General features: G+C 55.1%; 1 protein-coding gene across 1 annotated transcript; it reads left to right on the top strand.

Annotated features, from left to right (window-relative positions):
* Window positions 1–25946, top strand: TBX4 (T-box transcription factor 4). Its single transcript, XM_052658362.1, has 8 exons — window positions 1–219; window positions 987–1081; window positions 9437–9556; window positions 11083–11230; window positions 21626–21778; window positions 22718–22806; window positions 22933–23168; window positions 25327–25946. Exons 1-8 carry the CDS (start codon window positions 1–3, stop codon window positions 25944–25946), a joined length of 1680 nt encoding a protein of 559 aa, XP_052514322.1.
* Window positions 25947–27654: the final 1708 nt, after the last annotated feature.

The following is a 27654-nucleotide window of genomic DNA, read 5'->3' as shown; positions in this document are numbered from 1 at the left end:
ATGCTGCAGGATAAGGGCCTGTCGGAGAGCGAGGAGGCCTTCCGGGCCCCGGGAGCCGCGCTCGGCGAGGCCAGCGCCGCCAGCGCCGCCAGCGCCGCCAACGCTGCCAACGCTCCGGAGCCGGCGCTGGCTGCGCCAGGCCTCAGCGGAGCCGCGCTCGCCAGCCCCCCGGGCCCCGGCGCCGACGTCGCCGTCGCCACCGCCGCCGCCGCCGAGCAGGTAAGGGCCCGGCCGGCCGTCTCGTGAAGGTCGGGCGTCGATCTGTCTGCAGGGCCACCAGCGTCTGTCCAACCCGCCTCAGTGAGGGCAGGACTGCCGCGCTCCCCCGGGCAGGGCGCCTTCTCTGCCTTTCGTCCTTCCTCCACTTTGCGCTCTCGAGGCTGCTCTGGGACAGGCGACAGGGGGTACCCCGCAGTGCCGCGAGCCTGGGAAAAGGGTCCGGCGCCTCGACCTGGAGAGGACGAGAGGCGAAAGCCTTGGGACCAGGCGGGGAGAGTGGCCCCTGGTCCGGTGGCTGCGGGAATCCGTCCAGCTCCGGGGGCCGAGGGGACGGACGTCACCGTGACCCTGTGCACGCCCTCTGCCTGTGCGGGTCTGCAGGCCGCGCCTGCGAGTGCGGCGCTGTCGGTCGGGGGCAGAGGTGCCCCTCCCAGGTCGGTGTGTCTGCCCGCAAGTCTGTGGCCGTGTTGGGTAGAGTGTTTATGTTTGTGTAGGAGTGTGTCGTTGACCCAGGCAAGGTCGGTGTGCCTGTCCTCTGTGGGCCCGTCTGTAGGTGCAGCTCCGAAGAAGGGAGACTCACTGATTACATTCACATTTTTAAAAACTCACCAATGGTACAGAACCATTTTGTGAAACGAAATCTGCCAGGACTCCGGGAGCCTGGGCTCCTAGCAGGGCTGGCAGTGTCCTGCTTGGCCCCTTGGGCCTGTGTCCTTCTTTCTGAGCCCTGGGCCAGGCCGACACGAGTCCCTCCCTGCCCTCCCTAGACCATCGAGAACATCAAGGTGGGCCTGCACGAGAAGGAGCTCTGGAAGAAGTTCCACGAGGCGGGCACCGAGATGATCATCACCAAGGCCGGCAGGTCAGCGCTGATTTTCCTTCGGGGTGGGTGACAGACGGGGGCAGTGGGGATCCCCAGGGGCTCTCTTAGCAGCCCCCTAGATCTTCAGCCCAGAGGACAACTTAGCCTCCTCCGCCATTCAGGCCTTAGCTCCTGGTCTGCCGGAGCTTCTGAACTGGCCTCGGGCAGCCGGTAGCGAGCTGCACGGCCCAGGCAGCGGCGGGACCCACGGGACCGGAGGCAGGGGCGGGGCAGTGTTATGCAAATGAAATGCAAATTCGGGTCGCGCCGCCGGAGGTCCCGGCTCCAGAACTTTTGGGCCCTGGGGGAGTGGGGGTGGGGGTGCAGCTTTGTCCGCCTCCTTTTGGGGACCTGCTCAGGGTTGCATTGACTGGGGACTCGAGATGCCCCTCCACAGATGGAAGGGGACTGGACCATGTTTTCCTATTTCCCTAAATTTTGTGGGGTGGGGTGGTGGGGAGCGTGAACCCCAAGGCTCTCATCTCACGGGTGCCGCTTGGCCGTTGCCGGTCCCCTTCAGCCAAGGAGAAGGCACCCTTCGGCTGTGTGTGTGTGTGTGTGTGTGTGTGTGTGTGTTGTTCGGGGAGCAGTCCTCGGGTGGCTGCCAGAGAGGAGTGATTTATAAAGTGGAAACATCTTTAAAATGCGCTGGTGTCTGTGGGAGAGACCCGGGAGGAGAGGGAGAGAGGAGGAAGCCGCGGACCCGGGCAGGATGGAGACATTCGCTGGGGTGGCGCGGCCCGGGTGGGGCTGGAACCGCGAGGGGGGCGGTTATCAGGTGAAGGGGGCTTGCTGCAGACCGAACCTGGACAAAGTTCAGTTCCGGAGTCCCTTCCCTCTACTCTGCCTCCTCCACCAACTCACACTCGATTTTGGTCTCCGGGGTACAGTTTAGGTGTGAAAATGTCCCTCTGTCTGGCCGTGGGCCCCTAGCTGAGTTTTCTGAGGAATAAGACGGTGAAGCATCAGGCGCCAGGAATGGGGAGTCCGACTTGGGGCTTCCGGTTCCGCTCACCTCCTTCCATCTGTGCAACCCTCCGGCCAGGTATTTTAGCGTCTCTGCTCTCTCATCTCTATCTGTAAAATAAGAGGTCTCTGTACAGTTGCCTGTAAAGCCCTAGCACAGCTCCTGGCACATGTGAGCACACGGTGAATGCTAGCGAATTCCGTTCATCACAATTAGAGAAATGTCCGGCATTCACTCAGCGTTTTTCTTCTCCTTTTTAGAGAACTTCCCCCGAGCTGCTTAGGGAATGATGCGTCAAAGGACATAAAAAGCTGGTGGTTTGCTGTACACAGAGTAGCGGTGCTGGGTCCTTCCAGTCTGCCCACTGACAGGCCTTGCAAATTTTCTTTTGTTTTGTTGGGGATGGGGGTCTGGGTATTTCCCTGCCCTTTTGCCTAAGTCAGGGAGGTGCTATGGCCATCCAGGGCTTCTATCAGGGAAGGAACAAGATGTCAGGGCTTGAGTTTGCTGCACTTGGGAATGGGAGAGAAGATATATTGGGGGATGTGGTGAGGGGAGTGCCTCATGGAGCACTCACTGAGGACAGTGGGGGCCAGGTGTCATGAGCCCTGCCTTCTCCTAGCTGTGTGCACTTGGGGTAGTCCCCAAATTTCCTGTGGCTCAGAGGTATTTGTTCAAACAGGAAGGCGACTATAGACCTACCTGCCGTTCTTTCTTTTTCAGTTACTCTGAGATTCAAACCAGGGATATTGTGAGCAGTGCTTGGTAAATGGCTAAGTGGATTATAGGTGTGAATGGAAGAGGTGGTTATTTCTTGTTACTGCTGGGATATAGGGAAGGAAAGAAGAGAAAGATCCAGAACTTCCATTTTTAGGCTGCAGAAATAACCTTGTCTCTTGAAAATGAATGGTCGGCATGCTCTTTGGGCATGCCTGGCCCCTGCCTTTTTAAACAAAAGGCATTTGTGATTCTCCTCAGTGGGGTTTCCTGCACCTGCACGAGGCCTCCTCCCTCCCTCTCCCAACACACACACACATACACACATCCCACATTTCCAGAGGTGACTGGCTTCAGGCAGATATTTGTGCCTGATCCTAATGGAGGCTTAGAGATGGACCTCAGGGAATGATGATAATAATTTTTAAATGGCCGTGATGATGTTGGCCAATTAAGGATCCATCGCAGTCTTTCATTTCTCTGGCAGAAAGTTTTCCTTGCACCAGCCTAGTGCTTAGGAAAGTCTCTAGCCTCATCCCCTGCCAGCACGGTTCTCACAGAACCCCCTGCCTAGCTGCCCACTGACTTCAGAGACCACTTTCACTGCTCCGACCCCTGTGTCCACCTCCTCCCCCCGCCTCCCGCCCACGGCAGCCTTGAAAGGCAGCTTGCTTTGCTCAGGCTCCTGGCTCCTCCATGTCCTGTCTGGTGCCTCTCCCTCTTTTCTTCTTTGTGCTCTGTACCATCGGCCTTCCTGGGACACTTCTGTTTCTCAATGTTTCTCCTGAACCTTGTGTCATAGAGTCCTAGACTGCCTGAGCTGGATAACCAAGAGAACATAAACCCGACCCCTGAGAAGGGGAGGCATTTGGCGCTTGCCCATAGCAGCAGGGTTAGGCAGTTACCAGGTTCTACACAAGCCAAGAAGTGATGCCCCACCCCCCGAACGAAACCCCAACTTTGAGAAATCCCCTTGATTGCTTGTTTATGGGGGCCTGCTCAAGGTGGAGTTCTTGTGCTGCCCTAGAGACCCTGGCTGGTTAGGGGCACGACTGCTCTCTGGCTGAAGGAGCGGGGCTGGAGAAAAGGAGCCCGAATGTTCTCAAGCCAGTGTGAGTCCTTAGTTATGCCTTAAGCCCGTGAAGAGCTGACGGCCAAAGGGAAACAGGGTCTCCTTCATCGGACAGTGACTTTAAGTTCTCTGACAACGCGAGAGGGTGAATAACATGCCAACCACAGTTCAAGACAGCCGATTTCTGAATGCTCAGAAAGCCCTGAAGTCGAGTGTCAGATGGGGCCAGAGTGTTCTCTAAGCCTCTCAGAAGGCTGCACCCAGAGAGTTTATGCCCTTAACTGCAGAGAGCAGGGCCCTCTCTGCCACCTCTCATCTCTGCCAAGCTTGATCCATGTGAGAAACTGCCTTTTCTCCCAAACACAGATAAAAGTGAGCTCCACAAAATTTAAATAAAAACCTCCCCAATATGAAAATTTCCTAACCGTCTGACTGCTCCGCTCCTAGGTCATGGTTTTGCCACCAGATAAATCTCCACTATCAGCCTTCATAGCCTGTTGAGTTCAATGTTGCTTGTGTTAGTGACAGTGAATTTGTGTTTGAAAAATGAACTACTGATGAGAACTCCTGTTGAACCTGTATTGTTTGTTATTCTGAGGCAAGGATTTGGCCCGGCTTAATCCGGGGCTTCAAAGCCAATTGCCCTCACTCTGTATACAGAGCGTCAGAGCCCAGTGGCGTGGGTGATAAGAGAAGTAAGGGTTGAAGACACTGGGAAAGTGGGCTGGGGAGAGAGTGCTTTGATCTCTTTCTAAAGTATTTTCTGAAAGCAAAAGTCTATCAGAAGGAAGTGTCTTCAAAAAAAAAAAAAAATCTCAGAGAACCAACTGGTCTTCCAAAACAGCATCCATTCCACACACCCTCTTTCCTGCCCCCATCTTAGGGAAAATATTTCTGAAAAATGCTTTGAGAGAAGTAGAAAACTCTGTGCATGTGTGTGTGAGTATGTAAATGTGTGTGTGTGTGTTAAGTGGAAATAAATTACATTGCTCTGTCCATTGCTCTCAGAAATCATTTGGCTACAAAAGCTTTGGTCTCAGTATTAAATGGCACCCCCTACCTCCCACCCCCAAACTCAGCCTTAGTTGCTGGGCCCCAACCTGTTCCCAAAACACCCAGAATTCTTCTTTAAGACCCTCAGACACTAGGAATAGAAAATAGATGGGGTTTTCTGTGGACCCCCTACCCTTTTCCTGAAGCACTTTCCTTTCAAACTCTGGCCTCTGTGTGTGTGTGTACACATCTTTATGATATATACACACATATATAATTTTTAATGTCAATTTTATTGAAGTGGAACATTCCTGCAGAAAAGTGAACAAGTCTTAATTGTACAGCCCTATGGACTTCTACAAACTGAACACACTGGTGTTACCACCACCCGGATAAAGGAGCAGAACATTACTGACCCCCAGCATCCCTTGTCTGCCCTCCCAGTCACCACTTCTCCCCACCTCAAAAGCCTTCTCCAGGCTTCTCACCCCTTGGATTTGATTTTGCAACTCCATTTTCAGGGAAGCGCACATAGCTGCTCCTGGGATTCCTGAGCAGCTGGGACTGCAGTGGACTTGGAGTTTGGGGTCCCCACTGATTGGAGAGAATCTGTCCAATCCCCCAGGTCCTCTCTTCCCTGCTACCCCAGCTCCTTGCAGGATTGGTGGAGAGGGAACAGGTCAGCACCTTGAATTTTGCCCCCTCCTTGGGCCCAGGCCCTGGCACCCCACAGCTCTCTGAGCCCAGATGAAGCTTGTTGGCCCCTCTCTCAGCATCGTTCGTATTTACTGGTTTGCTGCCAAAATCCAAATGCCCCAGACCCTTGCCCCGCGCCCTGAAAGCCTCCAACACCAAGAAACGTCCAAGGAAGCTTGTTTTAGCAGTTCATTCTAAAACCATTTCCTAGAATGGTAGATAAGGCTTCAGGCCCACACCCTTCCAGAGCCTGTTTCATGATCAGAGGAGAAACCCCCAGGCTTTCATCTCCTCCCGGCCTGGCAGGACAGGCGGCTTGTTTATCCCCTGGCGGAGCGGTTTCCGCAAGGTCCCCCAGAGTGCCCCGAGGAGGCGGGGACCCAGAGCCGGGAGAGGGGGCCCCGGCCTCAGAGAGGAGGCCCGCAGTGCACATGCAAGGGGTGCGGAGGGGCGCAGGGAGCGGGCAGGACAGAAGGCTCGCGGAGCCCGCCTCTGGGTGGCTACGGGTGCTGGGCACAAGTAAGACAGGGCTTCCCTGCCAGCCGGGTGCCAGGGCTGAGCGCCACATGGGCTGCGCAGAGTCACGTCGCCCCTCCCTGTCCCTCTGAGGGGTTCACTTCCCCCCAAAGGGGTTGGTTTTCGGGTATCTTTTTTCTATCCTAAATCACAGAAGCAGTTCAGGCGGTTTCATCTGTGGTTTCATCTGTTGCAACAGAGAGGACCTGTAGAGTGCAGGGCAAGCCCAGGGCAGGTCGCGGCTCCCAGGCCTTCCTGGCCCCTGTGGCCTGCGTCCTGCCCTCCTGGGGCACACTCCAACGCCAGGCCTCTGGGCTCCAAGCTCAGCCCCTCTGGAACCGAAGGGCAGATGCCATCAGCTGGGGCAGGAGGCTGGCGGGCTGGTGTGCCTCACCTTCTTCCTTCGCCTTTCATGCACAGAGGGCCTTATCCTTCTGGAGCCCCTTAGGTGGGGAGATGAGGGGGCCCAGGGTCCCCAGTGCCTGCGTCCTCCATGGTCCAGAAACAGCCACCACACTGGATCCTCAGAGAGATGAAGATACCTGTTTCCACGAAGTCAGGGGTGCTCACTGAGCCTGGGCCTGCTCATCCTGGAGCAAAGGACCTTTGACTCCACCCTGAGACTACCTACCTCATCCTCCTTTCTGACTCCTGAGGGCTCCTGCCCTCCGAAGAGGGGAGAGGGAGGCAGCGGCTAGGAGACACCTTCCTGCCCTGCCCCAACTCCCTCAGACCCTCTTGAAGGCTGTTATCAGCTGGGAACCTGGTCCACACCCAGCTTCCAAGAGAGGCCAAATCACAGGACAGCGGCCCCAGGCCTTGAGCGGCTGAGCACAAGCTCCTCGCCTGCCTCCTAAAAAGTACCAGTCGTGTCAGCCTGGCCTCCTGAGCTGCTGAGATGAACTGCAGTAGGGAGGGACTTCCCTGGCGGTCCAGCCGTGGAGACTTCACCTTCCGACGGGGAGGGTATGGGTTTGATCCCTAGTTGAGGAGCTGGGATCCCACATGCCTTGGGGCCAAAAAATCACAACATAAAACAGAAACAATATTGTAACAAATTCAATAAAGACATCAAGAAAATCTTTTTTTTAATGTGGTAGGGAGTAGAAGGGGAAAAAATAGGATCGAGTACCCTGCTGCCCCCGCCCCCTGCCTCGCCACCAACCTAGATTATAAAGACTGTGGCAGTGGCAGCCAGCTGTCTTATCTGCCCCCTTTGTGGTCACCGGCCCGGGGGGGGTGGGGGGGGGGGGATGTGGGGGGAAGCTGGGTCTGTCCTCTGCTGTTGCCACCTGGAGTGATTGCAGGAGAAACAGGCCAAGTACAGGGTCCTGATTCCGGGAGAGCCCCAAGTCATTCTCGTGGCTGTTTCTGTAGCCCTTGCAAAATGGTAGCCTGCAGGGGACGGGATTCTTGGCCTTCCTCTAGGGATGGGGGGAGCTGAGGCAAGTGCCGCCTCCCTCCCTCCCCTCCAGTCTCAGGCTCACAAGGCGAGGCCGGGCCAGGAACGAGGCAGTGCAGGCTCCAGCTGCGCCCCCAGGGTTGGGCAAGGGTAAGCAGGAGGCAGGGTTGGGTCCTCTCGCTCCGCCCATTCCTGGAGAGGGGGTGGGGTGGACATTCGAAAATGCTTTCAGTTGACATCTGAGACAAATTCTTCCACACAGTTTATAAGTCCCTAGACTTGCAGCGAGAACTTCCCTCCTCCCTCCAGGCACGCACACATGCACTCATGCGCACTCCTCTGGGTCCGCAAACTCATGTGCTCGGGCACGCACAGGGTCACGCGGCTCCTGCACCCCTGGCCCCTGGCAAGGCTCTCAAGGGCCTGTCCTTCAACCAGGGAGGGTGCAGAGGCCAGGGCACGCTCCGCCTCAGGGTCCTGGGCTTGCTGTAGGGCCTGTGGGGCTGGGGGCAGGCCTTGATCCCTTCTGGAAGCCCTGCCCTGTCGAGGTAAGCTGGTTCCATGTTGGCGCAATGGGAGACTCAGGTCATCTGTCTGTGAGGCGCTTAGGACGGCTACTCTCGAGGGTCCCTGTGCTGTCTCTCGGCTTCGTGAGAGCCAGAGGCCCCCTGTTGGCTTTCCCAGAGTGGACTGTGTGGGCACTCTATCGGCTCTGGGGATCTGGGTCCCAGTTGTCTTGGCTTGTCCTGCTGGATTTGATCCTGCCTGTCTCGGAGGCATCTTTGTAAAAGGTCAGCTAGGAAGCAGTGTGAGGGTCTGATGAGGACCGTGAGGAAGTTCCCCTCTGGGGAATTCCAGGGTCAGGGACCTGGTGACCGGGGGCATAGCCCACAGGTATGTGTACATGTTGATGTAGGTGTGGGTGCACTGAGTGGTCCCAGGTAGTGTCCCTCTCCAAAATGTCCCCTGAGCCTCGGGGTCCTGGGCAGTTTCAGCATGGGCTGCAGGAACTGGAAGACTTTCTTTTCGATGAGTCTTTTTTCATGGAGGTCGGTCATACCTCCTGCAGAGGAAGGAGAGCAGTCAGGGTCAGCGGTAAGAGCCAAAAGTGGATTCATTCAATCCACCCAGCAACCTGTGAGATGGGTGTATTGATAACGTCCCCCCTTTGGAGTGGAGAAGGAAATGGCAACCCACTCCAGTATTCTTGCCTGGAGAACTCCATGGATGAAGGAGCCTGGTGGGCTATAAGCCATAGGGTCACAAAGAGTCAGACACGACTGAGCGATGAGCACTTTCACTTTCTTTCACCAGAGATAGGGAAACCAAGGTGTAAAAATATCCAAGCCAGTTGCCTAAGGCATCGTGGTTTGTCAGTGGTGGGGCCAGGCTGTGGACCACGGCAGGGTGGTTCTAGAAATCCATGCTCTTCTCCTCAAGGTTCCTGGACTGACCTTCCCTGAGACCCAGTTAGTGTGCACAGGCCCAGACAAGGCATTCACAGGGATAAACACCTCTTCTCCACACACAGCAGGCATCCAGAGACCCCGCAGCACTCTCCTGCAAGTTGGTTTGAGGCTGGGGGTTTGTTTCCATAGAGACATGGCCCAGAGGTGGCATCTCATGGACCATAGAGGAAGCTGCCAGGGATTCCCAGGTCTTCTGCTCTGGTCCCCTGGAATGACCCTCTGGAACTTCTGTTGTGTATGGATGACAGACAGGAGGGAGATGAAGGCAGCCTGGCTGGTGCTAAAGTCCTGAGCAGGGCCTCTGTGCTTCAGCTGCTCACAGCCACAGGCTGACAACTGCAGGGGCTCAGAGGAGTGGCTTGTGCAGCCCTTTCCTTGTAGGGGAGGTGGGAGGGGCTGGCCAGAGAGGGAAGTGATTTACACGAGGTCAGGAAGCTCCGACTGGTGCCGAGATCTCGCCTGCGCTGTGCCATCCCTCTGGTGCTCTGTCCCCGCCCCTGCCTCACCCCTCGGCTTCCCCCAGGAGGATGTTCCCCAGCTACAAGGTAAAGGTCACGGGCATGAACCCCAAGACCAAGTACATCCTGTTGATCGACATCGTCCCGGCGGATGACCACCGCTACAAGTTCTGTGACAACAAATGGTAAGAACTCGGGACCCTCACGTCACCCGCCTTCCCAGTCATGCACACCCGTCCCCTGCCTGCCGTGTGGTCTGGGGACTTACCAATTAGTCCCAGTGACTGGCCAGATCCGCAGCTCAGGCACCGGGCTTGCCGAAGCCACAGGGTCGTCTGCACACCTGCTGCAGATGGGGTGGGGGCTGGAGTGAAAACGAGCCACAGTGTTTGGGTGTCTGATGGATCTCAAGGGTCTGCGCTCTCCCCATGGCTGTGGACACCCAAGGGTGGGTGACTGGGCTGTGGGGTGACGCGCGAGTCCCAGCGCTGGGTGGGTCTAGGCTCTGACAGGGCTGCGCTGGAGGTGGGGGTACAGCGGAAGGTAGGAGCCACTTTCCTTGGGGGCCTTGATAGTCCATGCTTAGATCCTGGACTGTGACTCTCTCTCCTGTCTCTCCACCCCCTTGCTCCGGCTTTTTTTTATTCTTGTGTTGTTTTTTTTTAAAGTAATTTTTATTGGAGTGCAGCTGCTTTACGATGTTGTGTTAGTTTCCACTGTGGAGCAGACTGAGCCAGCCAGACATACACATCCATCCCCTCCCTTTGGACTTCCTTCCCATTCAGGTCCCCAGAGCACAGTAGAGCTCCCTGTGCCACACAGTATGTTCTCATTCATTATCAGTGTTACATATAGCATCAGTAGGGTATGGGTGTCACCCCCAATCTCCCAGTTCCTCCCACCCCCACCCACCCCAGGACCCTCCCTCTTAAGCTGCATGTCCACCATCCAGGGAGAGCAGGCAGGTTAAAGGCCGAACCCAAACTGGGACCCAGTAAATGAAGGCAGTTTTTCCTGGGCCATCCCATTCATGTTCCCCGTCTGCCCCCCGGAGCCTAGGACAGCTCCTGAGGAGAGAGTGGGAGGGATGAATGACCCCACAGCCCAGCACGTGAGCGCGGCTATGTGGGGTAGTAAGGTCACAGAACCTGAGCCCAGAAGGCCAGGTTCGGTGTCCGGGTCCTGCCAGGAGCTCGGTTCTGTTTTCTCTCTGGGCTGGTTTAGCACTCAAGGCAGATTCTCCCTGAGCGGACAGCTACCAGTTCACTTCTTCCCATTGTTTTGGGGGCAAGCAGTCTGAAAATCGTTTCTGTCGTCTGAGAAGCTACCTCCAAATAATGTTATTTCTAACATGTAAAAAGTGTAAATACAACCCAGACATGGAAGTGCCTAAATCTCCCCATGACACACTTGTGATTAGCCCCACTCCTCCAAATAAACCATCCCATTTCTCTACAGTTTCCCTCTTTCTCTACTGCAGTGAGATACGGGAGGTTCAGGACAGCTATCCCTCCCAGCACCCTCTCCTCTGCGCCACCCCCCGTGCCCTTTTACCCCCAAAGCCCTAAATGGACGGTACAGTAAGCTCCAGCAGTGATGTGGTTCTCAGGCCTCTGGAGATTTGCTCTTGTGGGATGGGAGACAGGAAATCTGGGCTCCCCAAGACCACAGGGCATTCACTGACTGTGGCTTCCCCACACTCTGTTGGCAGGATGGTGGCAGGGAAGGCTGAGCCGGCCATGCCTGGACGGCTGTACGTGCACCCGGATTCTCCTGCCACGGGGGCCCACTGGATGCGGCAGCTGGTCTCCTTCCAGAAGCTGAAGCTGACAAACAACCACCTGGACCCCTTTGGGCATGTAAGCAGGGGGCTGCCTGGCCTCGAGTGTGGTGCTGGGGCAGGGAGGTGGGGCGCTCAGAGGTGCTCATCTGGAGAATCCATTCTTGGGACCCAGTCCCAGGCAGGTTTATGGGCCAGAGCACAGGGTCTGAGTTCCACAGTAAGCATCCTTCCCCTGGCACTTACTGGCTGGGTAACTTGGAGCAAGTTTCTTAGCCTTTTTGCACCTTAGTTTCCTTGTCAGAACATGGGGATGCCCAGGTGAAAATTAAATGAGATTATGCAGAAGGCATGTGGCGCCCAAGAGGCTCTGAATGAATGTCGACTATGATGATTTCCCTTTACCGTAACGAATCTGCCTGCAATGTGGGAGACGTGGGTTCAATCCCTGGGTCGGGAAGATCCCCTGGAGAAGGGGATAGCCACCCAGTCCAGGATTCTTGCCTGGAGAATCCCACAGACAGAGGAGCCTGGTGGGCTACAGCCCATGGGGTTGCAAAGAGTCGGACACACGACTGAGCAAGTAACACTTGATGACGACGACGACATGGATGGACCCACACCTCACAAATCTCAGCTTCAGTTTCCCCAGATCTGGCCTTGCTGGGGCCTAAGACCAGGAGACTGTCTTGAGAAAGAGTCACCCATGAGCTCAGAAGCCTCATCCCTGGCGTCCGCCTGGCCCCGCAGCCGCCCGCCTTGGAAAGGCAGGCCTTGCACTGGCTCCTGTGTCAGCCCCTTCCTGGCCTCGCCCGGGGCCTGGCTCTCACAAGAGCAACTCTGAAACCGTAGGGATGCTGCTGCTGACGCCCTGTCCAGGCTGCTGAAGCTCATTCTTTCCCCAGTCTGGCCCTGGCAGGCCCACAAAAAGCTCTTTATGTGGAAATTTTTAGCTCATACGCGTGGCAAACAGAAGCCTGGGGACCCAGTATTATCTGCCAGGGAGCAAGCCTCGCCCCTCTAGGTTACGCATGGTTACCCTGGAGACACAGGGTGGGGTGTTGATGCAGTGGGTGCCGTTGGCTCCTGGATGTGGTTGCCCCGGCTGCACGCTCATAACATCTGTGTGTGTGGGGGGTGGGGGGTGGTGGGGGAAAGCAAGGGTGGGGGGCGTGCAGGCACGTGCCTCTTTTATACCTCAGTTCTGTTTCTGGGGAGCTGTGTGCAAATCAGCACTCTGTGAATCATAGCTCCTTATGGAGAATGCCAGCGATGCGTCCTTTCTGGTTGATGGGTGTGTAATTGGCAAGCAGCTCTTGGTTCTAATTTTCTCAGAGTCTGTTCAGTTCTCTTCCAAGTCATCGGTGATCGATAAACCAACAATTAGGAGAATGCTTAGTTAATATGATCAACTCCTGACTTGTCTGTTTGGCAAGCAGCATGGGGTTTTCCCACACAGGGAGATGCTGTTGGGTGTGGGACAGAGACACCCAGGTGGGCCCCGGGACATGTGCCCCTGCAGCCTTCCACAGGGGCGACAACAGGCCGCCCTCCAAGGGGAAGGGTCAGCCAAGCCCCCACCTCTCAGATCACAGGGTCTTTCATGACGGAGGGCCAGAGAGACTGCCATTCTGGCCAAGACTGCTCGTGGTCAGCTCCTCTCTGGCCTCCTCTGCTTGGCCAAGCTTTGGGATCCACCTCGAAAGATTAATGAGGGCCTCTACGGTGGGAGCCACATCTCTTCCCACAACTGCACACACACACACACACACACACACACACACACACACACACCCCAGGGACCGACCATTGGGGTGGGCAGAGCTGGGCGGGAACTGGATCCTTGGGTGAGTGACCAGAAATACCCAGGGATCAAAGCTCTGGTGAGAATTTTAGACACACAGGTCGCTCTCGTGGTTCCCAGCTGCAGGAATGTCTCTGAGGACCCTTCCACCTCCCTGGACCCCTGCAGAGAGGGCCAGGGGAGGGAGTCAGGTGGTTGAAAAGTGGGGCTGTTTTGGAAGCAGGAGGGTGTGACCCGACTTTCGTTGCCCAGCAGTAGGTTTCTCACCCTGGCTTGCTGCTTTGGTGGCTCCTCTGGGGTCCTGAAAGGGTTTGCAGTGGTCTTGAGCAGCCAGCGGGGCTGGCTTGTTGGGCTTGTGATGCTGGGCGTGCCCCTGGCTACACTCGCCACACCAGCCTGGGGCCCTCCTCTCCTCGGCTGGGGGGCTATTAACTCAGCTTCCTCCCCGGAGGGTTGCGGTGTAGAGTATCTTCCTTCTCCCCATCCCGTTTTCCCAACAAGTGCAGTCTGTTGGTTACTGCACCTTCTGTGGGGGTGGCGGGGCTCACGGAGACAAAGTGCTTGTCTCAGGAGCCTGGAGTAACAGAGCACAGATGGACCCCTGCCTTCTGATGCCTACACCTGTGCTCCTTTGTCTCCTCCCCCCATCTTTCGGTACCCAGGGCTCCAGCTGTCAGATCTTCAGCAATCTAGAGCATCACTGGAGAGCGCGCAGCCTCTGACCCTGCAGGGAAGGGCTGTGGAGGATGAGCTAACTTCCTAGACATATCAAGGCAAAGTGGCCCATTTGAGCCTTGGCTTTCTGCCCCTTGGTCTGTGCCAACTGGAGCAGTGAGCTCTCCAAGTCGCCCTTCCTGGCTTCTCGGTGCAGAAACCTGGGAAAAACCCATTTGTACTGTGAACCTGCCCCTGACAAGTCCTCGCACACAGCTGACCTCCACACTTTGCCATTTTTCCTAAAAGCTTCCAAACCTCAGGGAACTTTTTCCAGCCAGGTGGACGGTGGACTCCCCACTCAGGATTTCAGAGACATCAGCAGCTGTCTCCCATGTGCCACCCAGCCACCCAGGAGAAGGGTCCAGGTTCCAGAAGCCCCGCAGGCCACGTGTTCAGATAAGATAAAATTGGCTTCTAATTAGAAAACTCCTGTGGGTTTTTGCTGTGAGTCCAGGAAAGCCCTCTGTTCTTGAGGGGTAGAGTCAGGGTGTGACCTTTAGGTTCTGGGCATAAGCAGGCAGCAGGGGCAGAAACGGTCGGGAGCCTGGGACCCGGCTGCTCCAAGTCAGCTTCACAGCTGTGGCTCTGCTGGCTAAGAGGACACCTGCCAACCTCCGCTCCTGCTCACTGCCCCCTGTCCCCAGCAGGGTCCTGTGCCAGGTGACCACGGGATGGGAAGAGAAGCTGCTCCGGGCAGTTGAGGAGAGCCTTGCTAGGCTGGGGCCTGCGTCCTGCAGTGGGACATGGAGATGGCTGGCACCTGGGTCTTGCTTTTCTCCTAATCTGGAGGCAGAGAGGGATGGCTGCGTGGTGGGTATGTGTGTGTGTGTGTGGCAGGGAGGGGATGGCTGCATGGTGGGGGTGTGTGTGTGTGTAGGGAGATGGCCATCTTTACCACCTCCTGTGTCTTGCTTTTCTCCTAATCTGGAGGCAGGGAGGGGATGGCTGCGTGGTGGGTATGTGTGTGTGTGTGTGTGTGTGTGTGTGCAGGGAGATGGCCATCTTCACCACCTCCTGTGTCTCTGGACTCCCATGTTGCAGAGGAGAAAGGTTAGCTTATGATTGCTCACATAGTCAGTCTGAGCCTTGCAGAGGCTGAGTTAGCCCCAGACCGCGGATGTGGGCTCCCCGGGCCACAGAATGGCACAGGCACCGTCCCCTCAGTGTGCTTCCTCCACCAGCCACGGGCCTCTTAGCCTAGTCAGTTACTCCTGAGCCTTGGGATCCAAGCTCAAATGCATGGCTTCAGGGAGACAGTTCGGGGTCCCCATTATATGCCCTCAGTGCACCACACACTTTTCAATTTGAGTACTTGCCACAGTTATAATTTTATACTTGTTTGTCAAATTTGTTTTTAAATAGGAAATACATTCAGATGATTGAAAAATGAATCAGTGAACAAATGAAAAAGGTCTGCAGTGAGAGATCTCCCTCCACTGGTTTCCCATCCACCCAGTTTCTTCCAGCTCTGGCCACAAGGAGCCAGTGTTACTAATTTCTTTTCTGTGTTTCTTTTTGCATATGTAGGCAGAATACCGTCTCAGATCCCTTCTTTTTGACACAGAGGTACCATGTTGTAAACACTTTGCACCTTGCTTTGTAAACTGTGTCTCAGAGATCATTTCATTCACGTAGAGCTGTGTCATTCCTTTTACACAGCTGCGTAGCGTTTCATCCAATGATTGTTCCGTTAATCGTGTAGCCAGTCCTTATGGAAGGAATTAGAGGTTTCCCTATCTTTGCTCTTTCGATTAAGCTTGTACATATGTCGCTTTATACCTCTGCCAAGTATTCTTTGTGATAAAGTGCCTGTTTGAGGGATATATGGATTTGCAATTTGTCACCCTGTCCTGCATTGGTGTCACAGTGACGTGTCTTCCCACCATCGCTGTGGCCTCACGAACATGGTGGGAGAGAAATTTTTGGATCTTTTCCAGTCTCATGGCTGAAATACAGATATCAGTTTTAGCTTCAGTTTCTCTTTCCTTTATTATGAGTAAACATAAGCATCTTACTTTTGTGAGATCTCCTCTTCTGTGAACTCCTGCCCTTATCCTTTTCTCATTCTTAGATTACTTTTTAAAAAGTCACCTATCCATTCTAGAAGCTTTTATAAGCTAGGAAGATTTAGCTCCCATCTGTGAAATTGAGTTGCTTATATGTTTTCCCAGTTTGTCACTTGTCTTATTGGTCTTGCCTAGAGTGGTAATCCTACACAGACGTTTTTGATTGACTGTGTCGGTCTTTTCTCTATGGGTTCTGGATTTTGAGTAATTGAAAAGCCCCTATCCATTCCTTACTTATAAGGGATTTTTCTTGTGTTTTCTTATAGTATTTTATGGATTTATTATTACATTTAAACCATTGGCCCTTTTTCAGTTTATTCTGGCATTAGATACCAAGTGTGAATCCAACTTTTTTTTTTTTTTCTAGAGAGCTATCCAGTGGTCCCAACACCAATAACTGACTAGCCCTCTCCCTTCTCTGGTTTAGGACACTCTCTGGTTCTGTACAGTAAATCCCCTCCTGAATCTGTGTCTGTTCCTACGCCAGTGCTTTAACCGTTGAGACATCATAATAGGTTTTAGTGTCTGGCAGACTCGGTCCTCCCCCGTTGCTCTTCTTTTTTCAGAGTTTTCTTGGCTGGTCTTGTCTTTTTTTTTTTTTATGGGCTTTAGAAAAAGCTTGTAGTGTTGAGAAAAAAACTTACTTGTATTTTTGTTAGAATCACTTTAAGTTATAAATTTCCCGGGGGGGGGGCATTGATCATGATGCCTTTCTCTTCACTGAAGCCTGCCTTTTGTCTTTCAAAAGTGTACTCAAGTGTTTTCTTTGCAAGGCCCTTCACATTTCGTGTCATCGCGTTTGTTGCTATCATCAATGCAGTCTCTCGTCTGCCACTTTTTCTCACCACTGATCTTTGCTTGATTTTGGATTACCGTGTGGGTTTCCCACTAGACGGTAAACCAGGAGTTTGCTGTTGTTGTTTTTTTTTTACCACCATCGTGTCCTGCTGCCGGACAGTGTGAGTGGCAGTGAGCAGGAGTGACTGTTACTTCTCTCAGTAACCTGCCGAAGCGGGGTTTACTTAGCGAAGGCACTTCCTCTGCTGGGAGCTGATGTCCCCACAAAGCATATGCCGGGGGCACCCAGAACTACCGATCTCTTTATTTTCCTCCCACATTTGCTGAGCCCTGACGATGTGCCAAGCTTTGCTGTGTGCTTTGGGACACAGACTCCCCACCCAGCTCTAGACCGGCCCACCCTCCCCGGCCAGGTACAGGTGCAGGTATGAGCTGAGGCTCAGAGATCAGTGCTGATGCTGGCTCTGCCCCCATCACTGTCTGAGGCTGGGCAGACACCGGCACCCTCTTGAGCCTCAGCTCCTTGTCTGTTACAGTGGGGCGAATACTAACACCTGTTAATACTTTGGGGCTTCCCTGGTGGCTCAGTGGCAAAGAATATGCCTGTTAATTTGGGAGGTGCAAGTTCGATCCCCGGGTCGGGAAGATCCCCTGGAGAAGGAAATGGCAGCCCACTCCAGTTGGTGGGCCACAGTCCGTGGGACATAACTTAACAAATGAACAACAACAACAACAACAATTAATACTTCACAGGGACGTTGTAAAGCTTAACTGTGTGCTGCGTTGACAGTCTTCAGCACAGGGCCTGGCACAGAGGCTGTGCTCTGTCCACACTGGCTGGCAGAGGAAGCACCACGCCCGCTCCCCTGGGCGTGAGGACTCAGGCCTGCCCGGCCCAGGCCTCTTGAGTCGGCTGATGGGCCATCCAACTCAGTCCTGGTTTGGATCTTCTCTGAGCCAATCTTTGGGCCTTTGTGGTCTCAGTGTTTTCTTCTTCTTTTAAAAACTTTTCTGAGCTGCAGATCCTGTCTCTGTCCCAAACCTCTTTGTGGGGTAGGAGAGGGTGAGAAGGATGATGGAGAAGGTTATCTCAGAAAGTACAAATGTGAGGCAGGAAACAATCTGGTTTTAATATTTGACAGGCAGACGTTAGCCCCACTTGTTGTGTGCCTAGCATCCAGATAACCTTGCGCGTGCGAGGGGCGACGGGGCCGGGTGGACCCTCATCTCCCGCCATGTTTAGTTGAAACCTTATCATTAATGACCGAGCCTGTGGTTGAGAGCAGTTCATGCTCGCTCCAGGGCCATCTGGAGTCTTCTCCGGATCCAGTCTCCCACCAGCTGTGTGTCCTTGGGCGCGTCTCGTTCCCACTACTCACCTCCTGCTCCTCATCTGTACGATGAGGGGGTGGCACTAGAGCGATCGCTATGTCCTGCCCTTCCATGCCCTAATGTTCTGTGATTCCAGCGCAGATGAATCTGGGCCTCGTTAAGCCAAGCAGGCCATGGTGATCTCTCGAGGAGATGGCTGTTTGGCGCTATCACAATTGTTAAAATAGAACAGGCTTCTGAACTGTAGCCAGAACATAATGAATCCCATTTCTGTAGCACGGCGATGATGACGGGACCAGCCGTGTAGTGGGGTTTGTTGACGTGGCTGGCCCATTTGGCCCCATGTCCTCTGCAAGAAATATAAATGTGAGGCCCTGGCAAAATAGTTTAGTGTGGCGCCCGAGGAACTTCCGAGGAAAGCCAGGTGTGAGTCACCGAGCTGGTTTCCCGTTCTCCCAGGCGGTCGGGGCCGATGCTCCAGCTTGAGTCTGCATTAGTTCAGTGGCTGGAACTTTCTTCCACACACCTGCCCAGGTTCCAGACTGGCAGAATCAGGAAGGGTGTTTGGGACCAGGTAGTCGAAAGCCTCACTGTACAGATGGGGACCGCGATGACTGGAGGCCGAGTGCTTGCCCAGGACTGGCAGCTCACGGGCAGAGATCTGCAGACACTTCTGGGCCCCTCCTTGACTTCCCTGTGGCTGGAGTTGGGCTCCCCTAGGGGCCCCCACCTTCCTTTGTGAGTCTGGCAGTGGCTCTCTCCCCCAGATTTCTCTGCCTGCCTGTCTGGTTCACTCTCCTAGAAGGTGTGTTTGGCAGTCTCTCCACCCTTGTCATTAAGGACCATGGCTGATGCATGGGCTAAGGAGTTTGGCCTTTATCCCAAGGGCAAGAGGGAACCATCAAAGGTGGCATTAGGAATAGAAGTGAAGTGGCATGTGAAGTGAAGTGAAGTGTTCGTCTCTCCGTCGTGTCCAGCTCTTTGCAACCCCAGGCTCCTCTGTCATGGGATTCTCCAGGCAAGAATACTGGAGTGGGTGGCCCTTCTCCAAAGGATCTTCCCAACCCAGGGATCAAACCCAGGTCTCCTGCATTGCCGGCAGGTTCTCTACTGTCTGAACCATCAGGGAAGCCCAGAAGCCAAGTACTGAGCCTTAAATATGGCAGGAATGGTGGTTGGTGGTGGTGGTGGGAAAATGGGAGGAAGAGGGAGAAATACAAAGGGCCTTGCCTTCAAGCAAGGTGCAGTCTTCCTGGATGACCCAGAAGGTTCTAAGCAAGGGAGTGACCTGATCTTTGTTTTACAGGTGGAGTCACAGGGCTTGGTCACTGACCAGACTCGGAGGTGGGGGACAGTGAGGGGCCAGGGGGCCTGACAATGCCCAGAGCTCTGACTGCTTAGGTGGCAGAGGCGCAGGGTGGCTGTGGTCTGTCCCAAGCGGTCCTTAGGGATGGCACAGCCTCACTGCTTGGGGACTACAGTGCCTGCTCTGGGTTCTGTCTGCCTCCTGTCTGTGTTCTCCCCTTGGGCCCCCATCACCCCCACCCCACACCCAGGGGGGCTGGAGCATGTAAGTGATCACAGAAGGACTGTCTGTGCACATGTTCATTCAGTACTTCTGCCTGAAACATGCCTTAGAGTTTATCCTGTGGGCAAAGAAAGATGAGGGAGGAGGGGACAGAGAGTTTGTGGTTATGGCCCTGGATTTCCTCTTCCCGTAACCTGGTCTTGCACTCACTTGTTCCTGCTTTGGAGTAAAGGAGGAGCCTGGAGGTGCAAAAGGAGTAGAAGATACAGCCCTTCCTCTTGAGGAGTTATAATTTAACTGGAGGGACGAGAAGGAACGGGAGGCCCCTGGAAGCAGCACCATAGCTCAGTAGACCGTACTGGGGAAAGGAAGCTTCAGAATTGGGAGTTTAGAGCAGGCCTCAGGTAATCTGGGACAATTTCCTGGAAGAGTTGGGCCTAGAAGATGAGGGAGAATGGGGGCAAAAAGATCAAGACAGCAGAGAGAACTGCAGGTGCGGAGGTGCAGAGGCAGGAATCCGGCCCCTAGGTCACCTCCCAGGCACTCAGCTGCTGGGTCTTCTGAGACCTTGGCACCACGCAGGGTGACAGAGGAACCTCTGGGGCCTGGGCAGTGTGTCCCTAGCCGCTCTCCCCAGTGCCCCTCCCTGGGCTCCTGGAATGGACCGTCCAAGGAGGCCTCCCTGGCTTCAGCCTCATTCTGAGTGTTTCACCTGGCAGGCCCCGCGTTGGGCAGTGGGTTCCCCAGCTGCAGATGGGATCTGGGGCTCGGGGGGCTCTGCACTTGTCCCAGGAGGCTCTGGAGGTTTGTCGCTGTCCACTGAGAGTAGAGCAGGGGAGGCGCCAGTGCAGAAGGTGGAAGAGTTCCTGCTGGAGCTGCCCAGCGAGGCCTGGAGGCCGGGGCAGGGCGGAGCCCGCAGCCTGGGTGCCAGGCCACCCACTCCTTCAGCTGAGCGTCTCCTTGAGCCGCCTTCCTTCCCAGGGGGTGAGGAGGCCGAGCCCCGCCAGAGGAAACCTGGCTCTGAACTCTCGCTTGGCACTCTGTCACTCAGGGGTTAAATCTCCCACTAAGCTTCAGCCCAGGCCAGGTCCCTGGGAACCTGGCGGGTGGTGGGGAGTGGGGGAGCCAGCCCAAGAGGGGGGCACTTCCCGGTGGAGAGAAAGGAGCTCTGCCAGGGACCAGCCTCGTCCAGCCAGGAAGGGAGCTGAAGGGTTAACAAAAACCAGCGCCCTGCTGATAAAATGCCCCAAATGCCTTGTCCTACCTCCAGTGGGGAGGGTGTCTGGCAAATGTCAACGATAAAAAATACATTTTAATGGCATATGATGCTGCCGCTACCGTGGGGCATGGCCGAAGGAAGAGGCTTTGGGGCCGCAACTACCGTGTGCTGGTCCCAGGGCTCCGGGCTGAGTGTCCCAGGCACTCGGCCTTTCTCCCCAGGCACCCGCAAGGGCTGGGGGGTGCCCGGGGCCTCCGGTCTTCTTCCAGCCTTGGTACTGTGAACTTCAGCCCACGATGGCGCTCCCCGCCGCCCCCGGCCCCCGCCCAGGCTGTGGGCTGCCTGGGGCGGGTCTGAAGGCTGGGTGCATCAGGGTGTTCCCAGCCTCGGCTCTGCAAGCCCTCTGCGGATGAAGGGATGGGCGCCTGCCCAGACCAGACAGATCAGAGTTCATCTTCCTCGGCCTCCCCCTCCCCCGTCCTGCAGACCCTGGGCTTTTGCTGCTGACAGTCGTGAGAGGAGGGCCCGAGCACCCACCATAGGGCAGGTCCCACATATGTGGGGGAGGGATGAGCCAGGGAAGAGGCAGCCCACAGGGCTGAAGGCCGGGGCTCAGAGAAACCCAGGGCCTTGCCTGAGATCACACATCAGTCAGTGGCACCTGGACTTCTGCTTGCAACTCAGTTCCGCCTACTAACACTGTGTCGAGTCATTGGGGGCCTTTAAACGGTTCCGTCCCCCATTACTACAGCGAAGGGACTGTCATCTGGGAGGCCCTGGGACCAGGCATTGGTGCTGAAGCAGACAGGCCAACGGGTGTCCCTGAGGTTGAGTTTGGGGCCCAGGGGCCTGGTTCTTCACCCTGCAAGGGAGGTTTATGGACCCTTCTGGGCTCAGCCCCCTGTGGTCAAACCCTGGAGACTTGGGTGTTCAGGAGAAGGAAATCCAGCCCTGGGCCGGCTGGACAAGGCTGGGGGCCCTGGCACTGACTCAATACCCTTCTCTTCCAGATCATCCTCAACTCCATGCACAAGTACCAGCCACGGCTGCACATCGTGAAGGCCGACGAGAACAATGCTTTTGGCTCCAAAAACACGGCCTTCTGCACCCACGTGTTCCCAGAGACTTCCTTCATTTCTGTGACCTCCTACCAGAATCACAAGGTACAGCCCCCCACCGCCCCCAGCGCAGACACATTTCTGGGCCACCAGGGAGGCAGGCAGTGAAGCCCCGGTGCAAGACGGGCAGGGCAGTTGCTTCAGGAACCCACTCAGTCCTACAGAGCCGTGAGAATGGAAGACATGCAGGGGAAGGAGACGAGGCTCCTGATCCCCAGCACAGGGTAGCTGTCTGTGGTCCATGCCCGGGACGGACAGAGGTGGCAACTAGGAACACCGGGAGCGTGGAGCTTGCCTTGTGGCTTCACTGTGGGGCCCTTTTGTTCTGCAGTCTTCTCCCTGGTGGAATTCCGGGCCTGCAGAGAGTAGGGGAAGAGGGTGGGAGAGGAGCCCTTGGGCACTGCCAGTGGTGGGGGAGCAGGTGACTGAGCCATTCGGAAGCCCTTCCCCAGCACACGCCTGGCATATCCTGGCCCACCTCCCGCCCCGGCCCGACTACCCCAGACTGTCTTCTGATCCCCTAACGGGCTAGCCTATTTCCTCCCTGCCTGTGCCCAAGCTGCCCTTCCCTGAAGGCTTCTAGACCTGTGTTGGGACTGGTCGGATGTGGGGGAAAGATTTTAGGCAGAAGAGGGACAAGACTGTCCCTCTTGTGTCAGATTGTGTCAGACTGGCGTTTAGGACAGGCAGGCAGAACCTGGCGTGGCAGTTGTGCGGGATGGGGTGATGTGGGTGGGAAGCGGTTACAGGCCCTAGAAGAGAGTGGCGAGGGGCTGAATTTAGGAGCGCAGGACATAGAATGGGGGTCTGCCGCTAGGAGAACGGGTAAGGGCTGCAGCAAGCACTTCAAGGCCGGGGAGGCTCCTGCAAGATGCCACTTCCCCAGATGCTGCCTGGGGTTCTGAATGTGCCTGTGGTTGGGGGTGGGCAGGGCCGGCCCAGGCCTCTCCCCCCATGACTCCTCTGTGTCTCCTCTCCTGACAGATCACACAGCTGAAAATTGAGAACAACCCTTTCGCCAAGGGATTTCGGGGCAGTGATGACAGTGACCTGCGTGTGGCCCGGCTGCAGAGGTGGGGGCCGCCCTGGCCAGGGGGCCTGGGGCGGGTGGACAGGGTTCAAGCACATGAATGCGAGAACCCTCAGAGTATCTCCCCTTCCTTCCTGTCTCCGGCTGACTGTCTTTCCCTCGCCTCCAGCAAAGAATACCCCGTGATCTCCAAAAGCATCGTGAGGCAGAGGCTCGTCTCCACCCAGCTGTCGTCCAAGCCTGACGTCAGCCCCCTGCACGGGGCTCACCAGGCGCTCCAGCACTACCAGTACGAGAACGGGGCTCACATGCAGTTTGCCACGGCCGAGCCCCAGGACCTTCCCCTCAACACCTTCCCAGCCCAGAGGGACTCCAGCCTCTTCTACCACTGCCTGAAAAGACGAGGTAGCTCACTCCTGGTCTGGATGCCCCGGAGGGTCGGGATGGGGGTGATGCCCTCCCCACAAACACTCCCCACTGCACACGTGAGCATGCGGCTGTGCATGGGTGTGTGTGCGCATACACACTCTCTGTCACACACACACACACACAGGTTGCTGTGGCCTGGGAGAGCGAGCCTACAGTGTTGGGGACCATGGTCCGGCTCAGTGCTTCTTGCTTTGCACGCAGACAGCTTGTGGCCGGGGTGTCCCCTAGACAAGGATTTTAGGCAGAAGAGGGACAGAGTCAGACTGGCATCGAGGACAGGCATGTGGAGCCTGCCGCGACAGTCGTGTGGGACGGGGTGATGAGGAGGGGGTGACGTGGACAGAGGCTTCTACAGGCATCGGGGAGAGAGTGATGAGGGCAGAAGTGAGCACACAGCAGGCGGGGGAGCAGAAGACAGGATCGGAGGGTCTGCCGCAAGCAGTCCCCAGTTCCAGGTGTCCCTTGGCAGCCGCTGCTTTGAGCACCTCCTCGGGGTGTGCAGAGGGCACAGAGTGAGCCAGGCGCTGCCTCTGGGCATGGGGGAGGCGGAAGCGTCCCAGTCCGGAGTTGGTCATTTGTAGAAGCGACCTCCACCCTGACCCTGGGAGTCCTGGCCGAGCACAGATTCCCCACCCTATCCCGTCAGATCTCCAGAGGCTTCTTGAGAGTGGATGGGGGCTGTTGGGGGATGTAGACTGGGGGCTAGGAAGACAGGCCACGGACCTGTCCATGCTGGCTTCTTTGTGAGGAAGAGTCTGTGCCCTGGTACGAGGATTCAAGTTTGTCTTCTCTAAAATGCAAATGATTAGTATTACCATGTCAGAAGTCCTCACAGGGCCACTGAAATTCTCCTGGGAATAGGTTTGGGGACTTTGCTTGCCGCACAGAATGTTCTCTCAGCCCAGCTCCTAGGGACCACCCTGGAAGACCCCTGAGTAGCCACTGCGCCAGTCCTATTAGAATTAGAGACCTAAGACAAGGGCCAGCAAACTGTGGCCTTTGGACCAAATCTGGCCTGCAGTCCATTTTTGTTCAATCTGTTGAGTCATATGAAATGGTTTTTACATTTCTAAATAGTTGAAAAAAAAATCAAAAGAAGACTCTTTCGTGATATATGAACATTCTATGAAATTCAAATTTTGGTATCTATAAATAAAATCTTGTTGGAACACAGCCATACACATTTATTTACCTATTGTCTATGGCCGATTTCCTGTTGAGAATCCCTAGGGAAGATAGAAGGATGGAGGCCAAGACAAGAAACTGGACAAGTGTTCTTATATTTGTAGAGTGGGCTGCTGCCCAAGTGCTCAGGCCTGGGTTATCCTTGGGTCCCAGGGGTGGATGAGCTCGTCCAGAATCAAGCCTTCGTGCTTGAGGATGTTGAAAGGTACACATCCATGGTCTGGGGCACTTAATGTCATCTTTCCCCCTAACAGAGTATATTAGCTTCGCCTTAGAAGTGCAAGTCACCTTTTACTTATTAACAGCTCCATTTCTTAATTGTGTAAACCCTGTTATGTTGGAATCTGCGTAATGACAATCTGATGGGACTTCTTTGAACATACATAAGGTTTACTTCCTCTTATGAGAGCAACAGGAACGTGCCTGTGAGTAGCTTTGGCTTGCTGAGGCCTTCCTGGGAGCGGAGGATGGAGGCAGAAGCACTGTGGCTTTAATTTTCTGGCTAATTCAGACAGATTGTAGCCTCTGGGCCTGGTGTGGCCTGGCAGTCGCTTGCACTTTCCTTGGCCAGGGTGGGCCTGGCCTAAGAATGCCAGTGCACATTAAAGCCTCTTACCGTCCCCAAGAGTCAGGGCGGCAAGGGATCAAAGGCATACGCCGCCTGGCTAAACACATCACTCAGTGTCCAGTGATGCGTTGTCCCCCAGTGGCCTTTGAGTGCAGTCCATGATCTGACCACTTCTGGGCTACTGCCACCTTATAAAAGCTGTCGCTGATTAAAATGGTCTGGGAGTGCCGTCGCAGTGTGGGGCACCCCCCCTCCCACCAATGACAAGGATAGGCTGTCCTGGCATCCAGCGGGGGCGGGGTGGTGGTGGTGGGGCAGTGGTGTTCTGGGCCCTGGGCTGGCAGACCTGGCTCTTCCTGAGGTTTCTTTGTCTTCCAGCAGACAGTGCCCGCCACCTGGACTTACCTTGTAAGCGATCTTATCTGGAAGCACCCTCGGCGGTGGGGGAGGACCATTATTTCCGTTCTCCCCCGCCCTACGACCAGCAGATGCTGAGCCCCTCCTACTGCAGCGAGGTGACCCCACGAGAGGCCTGCATGTACTCAGGGTCGGGGCCCGAGATCGCGGGGGTGTCCGGGGTGGACGACTTGCCCCCGCCCCCTCTAAGCTGTAACATGTGGACGTCCGTGTCCCCCTACACGAGCTACAGCGTTCAGACCATGGAGACTGTGCCTTACCAGTCCTTCCCCACGCACTTCACCGCCACCACGATGATGCCCCGGCTGCCCACCATCTCTGCCCAGGGCTCCCAGCCGCCGGGCAACGCCCACTTCAGCGTCTACAATCAACTCTCCCAGTCTCAGGTCCGAGAGCGGGGCCCCAGCGCCTCCTTCCCCAGAGATCGCGGCCTCCCGGGCGCCGTGTGCGAGCGGAAGCCGCCCTCGCCACACCTGAACGCGGCCAACGAGTTCCTCTACTCGCAGAGCTTCTCCTTGTCCCGGGAAGCTTCCTTACAGTACCATTCAGGCATGGGGACCGTGGAGAACTGGACTGACGGATGACTCCCAGGTCCCCTCCGCAGCCCCTGGACCGTGTTAACCCAGTCTTAACCTCTGAGGGTTGGCCTGCCCCTCACCAAGAAACCCAGCAAGGTATTTCGAAGGATGGGGTGCAGTGAGCGACCCGCGCGCCTGTATTTGGAAAGCACCTGTCTTCTGACATACAACTGAGGCCCCGACAAAGCAAAAAGAAAAGAAAAAAGAAAAAATACACACTTAACGAAGAAGAGATTTTTGGCTGCAGGATTTGGATCCAGTCTTTTCTGACATCTCTTGACATGCCCTTGGGTGGGAAGGGAGTGGAGTGTTTATGTGAGTCACTTAGAGGTTTTTATAATTTTCGATTAACTCAGGGGCCAGGTGGTGAAGTCTCTCTGGCAGGGCAAGTCGAGAGTAGGGGGTTGGGGGAGGAGGATTCTCCTGGCTGGGGAGGTGGGGCTGTCTGCCCATCTTGCAGAGTCCTGGCTCTTGTGAAAGGCGCTGAGCATCTTGTTCAGGGAGGAGGAGGCCCACTCCTTCAGCTTCCGGAGAGTCTGCGAGACTACCTGAGAGGTGGGCTCAGCTAAGCCTCCAAGCCCGCTCGGAGAGGAGGGCTGACTGCTCGGTTAGTGGCCTGGAAATTGATCCCTGGAGCTCTGAGGTCTGAGGGACCATTTTTAGAGAGAGAATCATGGGCTAAGCACCAGTTGACAGGTATTAAAACCCTGTTTTTTTTTCCAAGAAGTGTGAAAACGCAACCAATAACATCTCTGGAATCATTCAGGTTTTCTTATAAAGGACAGAGCCCTTCCACCTTGGTCCCCAGCATACAACCCTTACTCTGATGAGCCAGACTCTTCTCAGGCGCCGTCTGCAGCCTACAATTGGCCGTTAGGAAGCGCACTTGACCTGGCGGTGTCCCCAGGAGACCGCGCTGCTCAGCACCTCCAGAGCCTGTTCTGCTCCCAGAAAACCCTCGCCTCTGGCGCCTGGAGCCCAACAGAAATAAAATGAGAGTTGAGAAAGCGTTCCTTTCTTCCAGTAAATTCAGCCAGTGAGCTCAGAGCAAGGATAACGCTTTTCCAGGAAGGTGGATCCCATGGTCCCGAGCCCAGCTCTTCAGCATTGAATGTCACCAGCCCATCCGTGGGGCTGGTGAGAACTCTCTAATCAAAATTTGGGAAATCACTAAACTCTTTGCATGCCGAATAGCTATTTATATATTATATAAATAAAATAAATAAATAAAATATATAAATATATATATCTCACAAATGCAGGCCACATGTCAAATTCAGCTTTGCTTTTTTTTTTTAAACGAACAAACTTAATAAAATGAACGTTGGAGAGGGTATTTGGAAAGACATCTATTTAAATTTTTATTACACATTTGATGTTAAAAACAAAGAATGACTTAGATAAAATGTATAAATAAATAAATATATATAAACACACACACAGTACAGATTCCACTTTTTTAGAAGACACATTAGCAAACGGGATATGAAACGTCAAGTGTTTTGTTATATAGCATGGACATTTTATTTTACATATTGGAACATAAAGCCATTTTACAACTGTGAAGTGTGTGGATGCTCTTTACTCCTGACTTGTCATTTCTTGGCTCTGCCACAGTCTCTGCTTTCCCTCTTCCTTACTGAGTTTCTCAAGGGCCAGGGGGAGCCCTTAGTGCCTCTGTGCATTCGTACCCTGGAGCCTCTGAGCTTAGAGG

This window comes from Budorcas taxicolor, chromosome 19 (genome assembly GCF_023091745.1).
Source record: "Budorcas taxicolor isolate Tak-1 chromosome 19, Takin1.1, whole genome shotgun sequence".
Classification (NCBI taxonomy): Eukaryota; Metazoa; Chordata; class Mammalia; order Artiodactyla; family Bovidae; genus Budorcas; species Budorcas taxicolor.
This window is presented reverse-complemented; position numbering and strand designations above follow the sequence as displayed.